Source organism: Carassius carassius, chromosome 31 (genome assembly GCF_963082965.1).
Source record: "Carassius carassius chromosome 31, fCarCar2.1, whole genome shotgun sequence".
NCBI lineage: Eukaryota > Metazoa > Chordata > Actinopteri > Cypriniformes > Cyprinidae > Carassius > Carassius carassius.
Genome location: NC_081785.1, coordinates 29,192,088 through 29,207,463, shown reverse-complemented (window position 1 = coordinate 29,207,463; position 15,376 = coordinate 29,192,088). Strand labels below are relative to the sequence as shown.

Sequence of the window (15,376 nt, the reverse complement as noted above, 5' to 3'; positions counted from 1 at the left end):
TTCCAAAGAAATATTGTGCAGCACAACTGTGTTCATCACTGATAATAATCAGACATGTTTCTTGAGCAGCAAATCATCATATTTTCATGATTTCTGAAGATCATGTGACACTGAAGACTGGAGGAATGATGCTGAAAATACAGCGGAGCATCACAGACATAAATTACACTTTAACAGAGATTCACACAGAAAAGTTATATTAAATTTAGAAAATATTTCACAATTTTTACTGTATTTTTCATCAAATAAATGCAGCCTTAGTGAGCAGAAGAACTTTTGAATGGTAGTGCATACTGTATGTAGAAGTTAAAAGCTGGATTCTTCTAATGCAGTGAACCTTTCATATTTGAGTCTTATAGAGTCAGCGGGTTCGTGACGGTCACACACACACACACACACACACACACACACGGTATCAGATGCCCCGGCGGGTGGAGGGGAGATCGGTCAGAGGGCCGCAGCTGATAAACGAACTCAATTAACTCCTGACATGCTCTCGGACTCATGCACAAACACTGTTTAGTCCACTAACAAATATTCTGAATTATTTCATCCGCTGTCCAAGCAGTGGACTCTAGAGTACAGAGCTCTATTTCATTGATGCAAATGAAACGGGGTTCGTTCAGGGCTCCAGGCGAGTGGACCAAGAGCCCACCGAGGGACACTTGGAAATGTCTGCCCATAAAAAGGCCCCAGGTTAACAGCTACCGAGGGAATACGGGGCTCAGGCCGACCCCGGGGGTGTTCACTCGTGTGTGTGTGTGTGTGTGTGAAGCGTGGTAACAGGGGAACGCAGCACTCGCTCAGGGCCCTGGGAGCCGCTTTAATCTGTGGCCCGCAGTGGAGAGCCGCTCATTCATTAGTGCAGAGATAAACAGAGAGAAGGGGAAAGGTGAAGACGAGCACTTTGTTAAAAAGCGAAGGAGGAATTTGACAAGGATTTATGAGCGACTGATCTAAGGAGGTGGAACACAGCCAATGAGAAATGGACAGAGAGAGAGAGGAAGACTGTGCCCTTCAGACATCAACAACCAGGCTTCTGTGATGTTTTCAGCATCGTCGCTCCAAAGGGTGCTGATTTCAATGTAAAAATATCAGCAGGGTAAAGTTAGCTCTATCTCATCAGTACGAATGAGTTCATTTACAGCAATGCTGCATCTTTGGAGTAATGCTGAGGTCATGAGTAACCACAGACATGTGTAGCTCAGATGCACTGAAGTCTCTTCAGATTAAAGCATTAACTGAATGCATGCAGGTGAATTATTACAGAAGTAAAGAATCACTGACACATAACACGTCCATCAATTTCAGGGTGGAATGAAGTTGTAGATATCATTTTTACTAAACTTTTTGTCAATACTACAACATTTTAAATGGTGCTATGTGTGACAATTACATTTTTTGAAAGTATAAATAAAAAGCATCTACCAAAGCATTCATGTACTGTAAATGATTGCAAATGTAAAACCAAATTACTTATTTTTTCAATTATTCTTATTTCTTTTTTTAAATAATTATATTTAAGTATTTATTAACATACATATATATATATATAGATACATTTTTTATATAAACAAACAGTTTTTCAGACAAAATGTATAATTTTGGCTTCGGAGTAAAGCTTAATGTTCATATTGTTTTGAAATATTAATATTATCACACAATATCTTTTCTGTATATTAAATTATATTATATATCATGTAATTTATTTATTATTAAAAACAAATTAATTTTGTATTTATTTTAAATATATATATATATATATATATATATATTTTTTTTTTTTTTTTTTATTTAATTATTCACATAGTTTGAAAGTACTAATATTCAGTGTCATCTCTCAACAGACATGACCTCATAATAATTCTATAATAATGAGTTTTAAAAGACTTAAAATAGTTTAGCATGTCACACTACACTACAGAACACTTTTCAGTTTTGAGATGCTTAGAGTTTGAGCCTTGGAGGGAGAAAGAAAGAGAAGGAGTGTAGAAAACAACAAGGTGAGAGAGAGACAGATCAATATTTGGTGACGGTGCCCGGTTACTGCAGGAGGAGAGACCGGCCCGGCCCAGTTAAACCCCGGGGCCAAGGATTCAATTTAGTGCGTCTGCCTTGCATCGCCTCTGCTGTCTTTATCAAACTATGAGCCCAGCCGCACAACACCACAGCCTTTAGCACGCGACGTCCCGCTGCAGGCCCAGAAACAGATCGCATCTATCGATCCTGTCACAGGATGTGAGGGAGGAGAGACGCACACATCAGGTCTGTAACTAGTGCCCTCATCACACAGAGCCGCCAGCCATCAGCCCGTTAGCCCAGCAAACACAATTCATGCTCAGAAATGACAGCTTGCTCAAATCAAAGTGAAATCAAAGGGAAAACACAGACTGGCCTCCCAATAATTTCAAGTAAATGTACACAGTGTTGGACAGTCACTAACTAACAACACTCAACTGCATTGCTTTTCCAGTAACAAAGCACTTTTCAGCAAAAAGGTTAGCAGCAAAGTGTGATAAAAACAGCATCTCTGGTTTATTTTTGTCACGCTTTGTAGATGTAAACTACTAAACTGAATCATTTTAATGAATCAGTTTATTTGGAGGATCATTTCAATGAACTGCCAATTATTTATGGATTTATTTAATTTCTGCATATGTCTTTAGTTAAAAGCTGCTGTTCATTATTACATTTCTGACTAAGTGAAATAAAGGATGGGGATTTATATTTATTTTCACAGTACCTGCGTGTGTGTGTACTATATTAAATAAGGAGGAAAAATAAAAACAAAATGCTTAAATAATTTAATATAAATAACGAAACATAGCACAATAAAATATAATAATATAACTACAAAAAAAATCTTAATATGTAATATAAAGTAATGTAAACAAACAAACAAAAAATAATAAAATAAAAATAAAATCTCCCAACCTAAAAAAAAAAAAATCTTAATGTTAAAGTTTTAAATGCAGAATATTTAATGGATATTTAATTTTCTAACATACGATATTTAAGCCATTTTAACCCATATTTCCCCAAAATGATGTATTTTGAGAGTTACACAAATGTCTATTGCAACAGAAAAGAGTAGCTATTAAGTATTTCTCTGTGTGTGTGTGTGTGTGTGTGTGTAAATCTGATGGTCATATATTTAAAAAGATACTGTCCAGTCTATTAGCTTTAATGTACATTCTTGAGTAGTTTGCAGCTTTCCAGGTGATGCAGTTTCAACACAATGAGCTCATATACTGTATAATAAAGGAGTGTAAGTCAGGCAGTGTGACGAGTGCGGCGGTGAAAGAGTTAACATGTAAAAGTGTGTGAGCCCAACGGTAAAGCTCCCTCTTGAATTGAACAGTTCATCATGTGAAAAAGTAGTTCATTCCTCGCGTGAAGCACACTTGGGAAGGTTTTTTTAAATTCGTTCCCCTTTTTTTTTCCCTCTTTACACTAGAAATAATGCATATTCCTCATTTTTCTGCTAAATAATTAGCTGCCAAATCAAATATGCTCCTAATGTAAGACACAGAGCCAGATGAGTATATGATTCAGACCGTCTTATACTGTGTGTGTATGGCTTGACACATTTATTTGCACAAACACCCTCACATATAAAGATAAACCACGAATGTCTATTTTCATACCGTCTTCTGAGAACTAAGCTTGCAATTACATAATGCCATAACAATCCTAAAGCATGAGACAGAAACGAACCGTAACCCAGTCCTGCATTATGAGACGTGTACGCCACTGAACGAGTCCTTCAGCGTTACAGTAATGTGTGTCAATTACAGCTGACGCAATACATGCAATACATGCAATACATGTAATAAAACTATAATATCTGGCCTGCGCCTGCAGTCAACTGTCCTGACAGCAACGGTTCCTCACAATCAGAGTTTGGGAGCGGATCGCTGTGATTTTGACTCGAGCGAGGAGCAGATATTTTAAAAGTCAGATCGTCGAGTACATTTCATCCCAAAGGCCCGAAATATAATTGCATATATCTAGCAAGAATTCACATGTTAAACATATTCAGCTTGGCAGAGATGGATCCCTCTAATCAGAAAGATGATGACCGCAGTGGACATGAGCGGGAAGTTGTTCCTTCTCGATACTGAATATTTGAGTTAAACAAGTACTACAACACACGCAATCGCTCTCTCAATAAAGCGTTCAAACAAGTGTAATCTAACAGTGTTACTTCATCTGTAAGCGATTTCAAACGAGCAGAAATCTGTAAGAAATGTATCGATCCGTAGGTAAGATAACTAGAGATGCAACGATCGATCGGCCAGGGATCGGACGATTTTCCTCATGATTGGCCCGGATCGGAATCAGCCTATCAGTCTCTTTCTTTTTTTTTACCAGTAGCACAGGCAATAACATCAGACGTGCATTCTCGCTCTCCTCTCTCCAACAACCTTTTCTCTCTCACACGTCTCGTTCACTCTGGATAAATACTGCTTGTATTGTGCGTTATATTAGTCATTCCCGCAGGTTTCGCGCGCACCACCACTGATCTATATTAGTGGAGCACACAATCAAAAAGCTTGTGAGCCACAAAAACCAAAAAGAGTGGCTAACTGCGCTAAAACGTTCAAATACATCCTAAGTTGAGAAAGAGAAGGTATGTTTGTGTAACAGTAAACTGAGTCTGTGGATATACTCTTAAAGGGACAGATATTCCTGCTGCTGTCTTTCATGTTAATCAGAGAACAAAAGATAAAGAAACCACTTTCTGCTCTAGACTGAATAGGTTTGATAACTTTAAGGGAAAGCATTGATTGCATTACATTTTTATAATGAAGAGTACAGAAATTAAATTTGATAAAAATTTACATTTGATTACTTTAATTTCTGTAGTATTTCTTACCTGAATAAAAACTTAGTTTCATAGTTTTATTTTTTTCTGTTGCGTTTATTTTTGCTGTCGTTTCTTTTTTATTATTTGTTCTTATTTTATTACACACTTTTTACTTGTTTTTTTACGAAAGTAAAACATTGTGTTGAAGAAAAGTAGATTTTTGTTTGTATATGCTGTCAATAATAGCTCTTAGAAAAAACAAAACAAAAAAAAACAATCGTAATCAGCTAAAATCGGTATCATCAGATCACACTAACAAAAAATCGGAAATCAGAATTGGCCAAGAAAACTGCAATCAATGCATCTCTAAAAATAACTGCGGAAAACATACTGTTATTTTCATCAAAAACTAAATTTGCACTGCAAAAAGCAGCAATTATAGCTTTTAATGTCATGTGGTAGGTAAAAAGCTTGCACACTAGTGTTCTAATAAGCCACTCTGAAACTCTCCTGTTATTATATTTATTTTATTTTTTAATATATGTTAATATATGTTATAACCTCTGTCTGTCTGCGGTCACACATTTAGGTCTCGAAGTAGTAGTGTTTGTGTAAATGTTAGTTAAGCTCAAAACAAATGACACCTATGTCTTCCTCAGAGAAGTTAATAGCAAACGTTTTAAACGAACAGCTCAACAGTGTCATTATTACACTCCTCTCTGTAAACTACTTTACTTTAATGAACTGCATTTGTCCGTCTGTTCACAGCTATGCATCCAATCCAACAAAATCAGCATCGAAGCAGCTGTATGCCCTCGCCTTTTGTTATTTTATCAACTATTCTGTCTGATTTATTTTAATAACACTGTTCAGCAATCATTCAGGGATACACTGAGACCAGATGTTGATCATTATTATTACAGAAAAGCTGCTTCTTCAACAACCATTATGAGCTCTAACACAACTCAGTCAATGTGGAAAATTACAGATGGCAAATGAGCAGCGCATGACAACCTCAGGTGATGTACAAATATCCTCTCCCCGTCACTGGCGCAGGAGGTTTTCCATGTCATCTGACTGCAGCAGATTTCCACTGTAATGTCCTCTGGTGATCTGTGAGCGTTCACACCGATTTAAACACCGTAGACAGAGACCACCAAAGTCTTGAAGAGTGCATGAATACAGAAACACACAACTGGTAAGCTGTCAGAAGCACAAAATAATCTTAGCAACTTTGTTTCTCTTTGTTTTGTTGTGTGTCCAGTGAACAGTATTTTGAGACCAATTGGTAATATTAGACAGATGTCAACATGCAACGGTAGAGCGACGCACTTATTGTCGAGTGTATAAACAGGGCACTGAATTAAAAACACTTGGGTGTTGACAATAGACTTACTATTGAGTGCAGTCAAGCACTGTACGTGTGAATATGTCAACACTGACACTTGGATCGACAAACAACTAAAAACACATCAGAATAACAACATCTAACGTAACAATAATACTTTACAGGAGAATTGTGCCTTTCTGCAACACAACTGAATTGCCTGTCTAACAGTAAGCCCCGCCTCCAAACTCACGTCATTGGTTGAATCAGAAGTTGACACGTTGGGCCTCTCTTCAGGTGAAACTACTTTAATATAAATTACCATTTAAAAGTCTGGGGTCAGTAAGATTGAAAAAATAAAGGAAGTTCATGTTTTACTCAGCAAGTTCTCTTTAAATCGATCAAAAGTGACGGTAAAGACATTTATAAGGCTACAAAAGATATCTGTTTCAAATAAATGCTGATCTTTTGAACTTTCTGTTCATCTGTGAATCCTGAAAAATAAAATGTACCACCGTTTTCCACAGAAATATTGTGCAGCACAACTGTGTTCAACATTGATAATAATCAGAAATGTTTCTTGAGCAGTAAATCATCATATTATTCTGATTTCTGAAGATCATGTGACACTGAAGACTGGAGCGGAGCATCACAGAAATACATTACACTTTAACACAGATTCACACAGAAAACAGCTGTTTTAAATTGTAATAATATAAATAAATAAAAATTACCGCATTTTTGATTAAATAAATTCAGCCTTGATGAGCACAAGAGACTTCTTCAAAAACATTTGATGATTTTAACCAAACTTTTACATGAATTACTTTTGTTTTGTTGATAGATATGACTGCAAACCAAGCGCTGGGACAGAAGATCCAGTCACAAACTACAGAATCCTAAAAGACTCTTAGGATATCTCACACACCTGTGGCGACATCATTTCCTCTCCTAAATCCCACCCAGTTCCTGGCGCAGTGCAGGTAATGACCGTGTCTCTGGACGCAGCACACTCAGTTTGGCTGTCAGCTGGAATCAGACCGTTTCAATATTGATTTCATAAATAAACAGAGCTAACCATCGATCCTAATGTTATTTTGCATTTCAATTACTGCTCAGAAACATAACCTTCAAACGACTGGCTGCTCAATACCAATACCATTCTCTGATAAACGCCCCGCGGACATTCAGCCTCATGTTTTTTCTCCCCTCTTTTCTGAAGTGTAAATTAGCGGACTTAGCATTTTCCCCCCAACATTTGATTACCGAGCAAATCAGGACCCGGCGTTTACTCTCAGAGCGTGGGATTGATGCACATACAGAGCAAGTGCTCCGGACGGGCCGCAGGTTAGCGATGCATATCTGCATTGAGCTGCATGTGAACACTTACATGCAACACAGGTTATAGTAGCTAACGGAAACTAAAATAAAACAACAAAAATAAAAATACAAATAAAATAAAATGTTAATTGTAATAATTAAAAAAAAATAAAAAATGAATCTGTTAAAAGGTATGCAAACTTGTTTTATTTCAGCTAGTTCCCAAAGCAGCATTTTTCGTTTTCATTTAGTTAAAAAAAAGATTAACTAAAATAATATTTAAATAAATTAAAAACTATATAGACCTATTAAAAAAAGGTGACAAAAACCTCATCAAAATTATTAAAACAGAAAATATCAAAATCGTAATGGTGATGTTAAACATTCACAAGACTGCAACTTTGTAAATACAGTAAAACTTTCATGCTAAAGTTAGCATTTGTTACAGACGAGCCCTGCTGTCTAAAGCGTCCCTGCTTCCTCTGTGGTCTCCTCTGAGTGAGTGTGTGAGTGTGTGAGTGTGTGTGACCCCCGTGCGGCATGCGTTGGAGGGCCATTATCCTCAGCACACTAACGGAGCAGGGTTTATTTTTAAACCTGCTGTCACGACACGGCCAGGATGCCAAGGTTAGCTCGGTGAGACCTGGGGACGGATGGGCGACGCCGGGCGGCTCGGTGACTGCTGCAGGGTGTGAGAGCGCTGAAAGTGACCCTACGGTGAAGACACGCTGAGACCACAGCGCTCACACTACAACACAGCCCTTCTGCCTCAATACACATTCAATTTAGGAATTTACACATGCTTTATTCAGAAATGTGCCATTCTTTTATTGTTTAAGAGCTACATTAAATACAAAACTTAAAGGTTGCAATAGGATGCTTTCACATCGATGCCATTGAAGAACCATTTTTGGTTTCTCAAAGAGCCTTTAATCAAGCAGTTCATTACTACTAATCTAAAGAACCTTTTTCTATTATAAAGAAGTTTCATTGCAATGGTAAGCTTCCTCGGACGTTAAACACAGTAATACTGTCTCCTGATATGTCTCCAATCTTATGTTTGAGAGAGTTGGAGGTGTTAGAGTGTGATTATATGTGCACAGATGACAAATATAGAGCACCAAAGACCCTCAGCAGAGCATGTGTCGATAATAAACCCGCAACGGAAAGAACGCAGGTGAGTGGCAGGCTACAACACTGCTCTGTGCTCACCAAAAACAATCCCCCGCTGGTACCCAGAGCCTGTGTGTTTGTTTCTGAAAAACCATGCAGCGAATCGAGAAGCGTGCTCGTTTTGGCCAAAGGTCAGCTGGCCGGCGAAGGGCTCGTGAAGAGAATCGAAACCCTCTCCAGAGCTCATGAATATGTGGGCTGACCACAGCCATGGATCTGTGTGAGTAATGTTTTCTGAAACCAAATTACTGTAAGCTGATCCCATCTGGATAGTGTCAGAGCCGGCCGCTTTGGTTACCCGCGATAGCATCTCCTCACAGACAGCAAAAATCTGATTAACCCAACAGCACTGAAACACTTGCTCAAAGACCGCCGAGCTTTTAACTTAAGATGCACTAATGCAATTCCCACAGCTGCTTTTTTCTGAACCTAATGCGATAAAACGGAAGAGGGAAAACGGAAATGCTGTAGATACGCGTTTTATTCGCTCGATCCGCTAACTCGGTAATGAAGTCAAACAATTGTTCAATTCAATTTGTGCTTATGGAGGTTTTCTGCATACGAACGTAATCCAGCTGTCATCCCGGCCGAGAGCCTGAAATGAGGCCGCAGTGAGCGAGAATACGTCTAGTCAGTCTTCGCTCCGGGTCATATTGAATATCCCAGCAGAGTGCAGAAGATGTGAAAGTGACCGGCTGCATGGCCACGGATCTACACATGAATACTCAAACACACAGCATGTGCTTTACTAACAAAAGCAGCATCAATCTCAGCACACATGCCAGTAAACATTAACCGGTGGTGTTTCGGTGCATCTGAGGACAGTGTGTGTGACACGCACTTAATTCACACACATGCAGTGTCCATCAGTAAATGAACACAGCCAGTCATTACAATGCTCTTTATGCTCATTTTATAAAACACACATTTTATTGAATCACTTCAACAACATTTGTTGAAATATTTTAGGAAATGCTTCAACTAACTAAAACTAAACAAAGTGGATTTTTTTATTAAAACAAATAAACAATAAGGCTAGTCAAAATCCTAAAGCAGGTTCCTCTATTACACAAAAAACACTATATATATATATATATATATATATAATAAAATAAAAAACATTGATATGCATCAGCAAATTACATAATGAAATTTTTTTTTTTATTATTTTCTATGCAAACAGATTGAGATATAATTGTATCACTATTACACATTTATGTATTAAAATAATTTGGTACAGTAGGTCACGTTAAAGTGTAACATGATGGTGTTTAAGCAGCAATACAGCCCTTACAGTCATATTTATGAGACACATATTTAATGACAGACAAATAAATAAAGAAAAAATTATTTTGTATCTTTTCAACATTTTAAAAAATCTCCAAAATAGTTAAAGCTCTAAATAACGAATTACTAAAGAAAATCTCACTGTAGTTTTACACTATTTCAGATTGTAAATGTTCAGTGGAGAGAGTCATTTGCACAAAACGAGCTCCTTAAAAATATGAATTTTAAATAGAAATGAGATGAAGTAATTTTAAATAAAGGTTTTCTAATGGCAAAGGCGATGTGGAAATACATGCGTGGAGATGTCAGCGCATCTGAGCTGTCCTGAACCTTTGTAATCCGTCTTAGTGTAAAACTACAAAGCAGCTTTAAAAATGTGTGTTTAGGAAAAATATGTGTTTAGGATGACTAAAGTGCGCAGAGTGTAATCTAGTGTAATTTACCCAAAACACACAGACAGTGTACATTCGGCCCATTTCATTCTATCAGAGCAGCTGGTGTGACACGTTACTGAGAGTAAATGAACAAATCCATATCCAGAAATCCATCAATGGATCAACGCACATAGTACTCTGTATTGATAATGTTTTAAATTAGAACTGTTTTAGTTACTGTTAAATACTGTACTAAGAACAGATGACTGTTCTTGTCAATACATGATTTAAAAACCTTGTGTATATTACTGTATGTGACATACACACCCTTAATGTTAAAAGAATAATAATAATTCAAATGCAAAATAAAAATGTGCTTTAAGATAATTAGGAGGAAAAATGTTTCATGCAGAATTAAAAAAAAGAAAGAAAAGAAAGTCAAAGCAGATTAATTTCAGTAAAAAATTCAAGTAAATCTTCTGTAAGTTCTTTTGGTCTTTCTAAAGCGAGTGCCTGTGGTCTCAGACGGCCCCGGGACACCTGGACCCCTTCAGCCGCTCCTCTGGGGCCACTCCACCACCCAAAACACCTCTCTCATTCACTTAATTACTTTAATAAACGAACATCTGTCCCGTGCCTTTTGTCCCACCCGAACCCTAAAGACTCTAGAAGAGCGTCCGACTGCTGGGACGCATGCGTCACGCAACACACTACGAGAAACAAGCAACCTAAACCTCACTCTGCTGACATTAGGATCACACATTTGTGTGGAAAGTAGCATGGGCATCCATGCAGATGAAAACGCATCAATCACAGCAGCAGAAAGTTCAACCAGTGCAAGAAAACTGTACTATTAACATGCAAAGAAGAAGAAAAACAGACAGACTGATGCTGAAAACAGGAAGCAGTGTTAGTGCGTGAAAGAGGAAGATGCACCTACTGGTTATGATAGCTGAGAGGATCAGGGATGCAAAGTTCGGAAATGTCCATCAGCCCAGTTGTAGCATTCCAGGAGGAAGAGAAGAAGGAAAGAGGAGACGCCGGACACTCGCCTCTCCCCCCGAAACCACGAAAAGTTGCGGTGAAAAGCCCCTCCAGCAGCACAGCCCACCGCCAGCTCAGGTACACGTGTGTGTGTGTGTGTGTGTGTGTGTGTGTGTGTGTGTGTGTGTGATGGGGGGGGGGTCTGATCGGGGTGAAGCGGTGAGAGAGAGAGTGAGAGAGTGAGCGAGGAGGCAGGAGAGCGCGCTACGATGAGTGTGTTAGCAGCGGAGAGGCAGAAATGAGTGTTTGCATGCTCAGTGTCGGCCTCTTTAAGACCCAAGAGCTTGATGAATATGGAACAGCTGCTGTTGGCTGCTGACTCGGGGGCGGGGCTTCAGCACACTGATGGGCGGGGCTACACTGGGGAGGGGGAGGGGAAACAGCAGGAGGCGGGGCTGATGTGCAGTGTGCTGAAATACTCCCACAGACATCACACACACGACAGACTGAAGCAAATATATAAAACCAGACGGATAAAACACAACTGATTTGTCCTGTCTGAGGAGGAAACCTTTTATTATCCTAGATTATTTTTTTTTGTTTTGTTTTGTTTATTTTACACATCAGGATTATTTACAATGACCATTTGAAAAACCTGTTGTCATCTACCTATTGTGTTAACTGTAAAATGTTATTCAAAAGCATGTTTTTTCATTAAAAACTACTCTAAATTACAAAAAAAAAAAAAAATATTAAGCATTTTCAGAAGTCCACTTTTCTGAAATCTGTAAAAATGATACAAGACATAAGTGGCAATGTTACAGTAACATTATCAATGTCACCTTTTATATTTGTTTTATTATTTTGTAAGTTAAAACTTTTTTTTTTTTTTATTAAAATTAAAATAAAAATGGTCTGTTTTTATGTAATGTCATGAAACATCTAAAACAGGAGAGATGCATTTGACAGATCTGGCATGCTGTTATAATCACACTGACGATCCATTCGAATTTAGTGTATGAAATTATACTTCATTAAACCATTTGAACATTTAACATAAACATTGCTGGACTGTTTCAAGTCGTGAGTCGAAGGCTGGATACCCAGAAGCAGAAAATCTTTTAATCACCAGAGTCTCGGTGTTGATCAAGCCTTGAAGAATGCAGAGAATGCAGATATAGTGTTTCACAGTCGCTCTCGCTGCTCTATAGCATTTGATGATCAGAGAATCAGAAGAGAGCCATAGCGAACACACACACATGACAAGTGTCCAGTTTGAACAGCTTCCTGAGTGTCACAAATCCACAAAACACACACACATGGCTCAAGCATGCTGGGTAACAGATATGCATTGCAAAATAAATCTTTTTGATGAATCTACATCATTCAGATGTTATGCGAGCTGATTTGTGTATTTTTACAGGTCAACATATGCCTTTGACACCACATGACTCCTGAACCCCAGCTTGCTCTATTCAGCGGCTCGCGTTTCCATAATCAATACTAAAACATCACATGAGCCCTATTGATCATCACAGGACTCACTGCAAGCCTTAAAACTCAAACCCAATGCATTCAGAGAGAGATCAAGAGTCTGAATGCTCATGTATAAAAGGACAGACAAAATTAGTGTAAATCAAATGCATATATGTTGCAATATCTGAATACTGTTAGAAAAAAACAGAAATAACCTCTGTGTTCCTGTAACTGTAATAAATAGGCTATTCTCATATCTTTGACAGCAGTTCAATATATGGATGCCTGTAAATGTGCGCATGCGGTTCACATAACAAGCCAATCACAAAACACAAAGCTCTGACATGAGAATAAAAATAGTTGTGAGAGAATCTGCATGTGCTTTTTAAACTATATCATCATCGTCATCAGCGTGTGGCTGATACGGAGTAGATGATTGATGTCTCTGGGATTCAGGGACATACAGTAATTTAATTGAAAAACATGGAATTAAAGGTCATTCATCCACGAACCTAATCCATATGATTTGCGTGCAATCCCTTTGGAATGCTTATTAAGGTCTGGTCTTATGTTACACAGGATTTGATATCAAACGCTGATATTGTGCTTGTGTTAAATGATGAGATCTCTCTAGATTTAATTTAGCCGTGTACACGTCATGTGCAAACTGCACTTGATGATGCACAAATTAATTTAAATCAAATTCTATAGATATATTACAAAATAAATAAAGAAATAAAATGAGTCCAGGTAAAAGCTAATTCATATTTAGAGCTGAAATAATGTTGTCAGTGTTTTCAGTTTGGTCTATTTATTATAAATGACTTAATGTACAAGCAAGAATTTTAGTTATAGATTAATCACTGTTCTCCTTCTCATTTTGAACTCAGTTTGTCATATTAAATATATCACAATTAAATCAGTAAATGCAGTAAAGCACATAATCTGTGTGTATTGTGTTTCAGGGAGTAAATAGTCCCTATTATAAATGAAGAGCTCAGCAAAAAGCCAAGCTGTTTATTATTGATCACAGTGTTTGTATCACTGTTAACTACTTTATTCCTAACACACCGATTTTTCTCTCAAAGATCTTTTAATTTGTCTGATTTCACACGTTTACCCAGTTATCTAGATTTAAATTGGTTATACATACAAAACACTAAAAGAAAACAAAATATTTACAATTAAATATTATTGTATGTATAAATACTTTTCCAAATGTCCCCCAAATGCACAAAAACTGCTAAAGAAAAAGAGACGTATGTACACTGAGATCTGTGTGAATTTAGTTTGAGAGACACTCGGTGTGTGTGAATTTTCGATCGCTCAGTTTTGTTATAAACGTATTTAAATAAATTAACAAGTGCCAATTAGCCAAAGCTAGTCGATAAAGCTTTGAGTAAACAAATGAACGAGTCAAAACACCGCGGTGTGTGAAAGTTCCCGTTTCTCCAGAGGCTTCAAACAGCGCCATAACGCACAGACAGCAAGAGGAAGAAGACAGAAACGATATTTCAGGATGTAGTGCTCCAGAAAAGAACAGAAGAGCGGAGATATCGAGTGTAGGCTACCTGCAGACACAAACTCCCGGAGCTCCTCAGGTGCGTCTCCATCTCCGAGTGCGCGCGTTTAACGCGGAGGAGCGCCGCTGCACGAGCATTTGTACGAGCTCCTCCTCAAGTCTCCCGCCAGCGCGCAGTCCAACTCATTTAAACCAGTGTTACCTTAACATGACTTAAACCTCACAAGTCATGCACATTTTTCAAAAAGCATAGGTTTCACTTCATTCTGATGGTCCCTTTAACACATTCTGTTGATTATAAACATTAGAGATGTAGAGTACTGAGACATGTACTTGCTAAGTTAGGCTACTTATAGTCAGTAGCCTAGAATATAAAGAGTTAGCGGATATTAAGCAAACAGTCTACTGACTGTGCAACATTACTTATTGTCAACAGAATGTTCAAAAGGGACCATCAAAATAAAGTTACTGAAACATATAGGCTACTAATTTCGATTACTCAACTATTTTATAAATTCCCTGCCATTGCGAGGGTTTCTCTTACCTGGTTTCTGTTTCATATTTTCTAGAAGCCAATGAAAAGCATATTTGGACTAGAGCACTGTTTAGTTGTGTTGGATAAGATTTCACTGATGAATAAATCAGAAGATCAACACGAGCGTCTGGACTGAGACCGCTGTCTGTAATAATCACTGGCTGAAATGTCATGACCAGAGGTTTTAAAGGTCTCAAAATGCCTGTTTTGACCATCATATAGTTTAAATTAACATGCTGCTGATTTTTGCAGCTACTGTAATGAGATAGAAACAAAATGCAAAAGTGTTGTTAGATTTTTCTTTTTCATATATAGATCAAAAGACAGACATGCAAGCATGAGCAGAGCTGCTTCAGTGATAAGGGAGAAATTGTGCTTTCATTAAACGTTGAAGCCTATCACTGGGACATCCCAAGGAAAGATATCTGATTCAGGGAATGAAAGTGTGCATGATTCCACTAGACTCCACTAGAGGGAGTGCTGTTTCACCACAACTTAAACACCAATCAACAACCACTAATCACTGAAACCAAGACAATCACTTCCTTCAGCAAATGTATTTCATGAA

At 37.8% G+C, this 15,376-nt stretch overlaps 1 protein-coding gene across 3 annotated transcripts in view; it reads right to left on the bottom strand.

The window, feature by feature from the left end:
• The window catches only part of esrrb (estrogen-related receptor beta), a 72,246-nt gene extending 57,816 nt beyond the window's left edge, over positions 1–14,430 (bottom strand). For 2 of the 3 annotated variants that reach the window (XM_059519472.1, XM_059519474.1), the window contains exon 1: positions 11,232–11,357. In XM_059519472.1, coding sequence (XP_059375455.1) covers positions 11,232–11,281 — 50 coding nt within the window. In that variant the 5' untranslated portion in view covers positions 11,282–11,357. Of the gene's footprint in view, positions 1–11,231; positions 11,358–14,322 lie in introns of those variants that run through there. The other variant, XM_059519473.1, reaches the window with a different exon arrangement.
• Between the last annotated feature and the right edge of the window lie 946 nt (positions 14,431–15,376).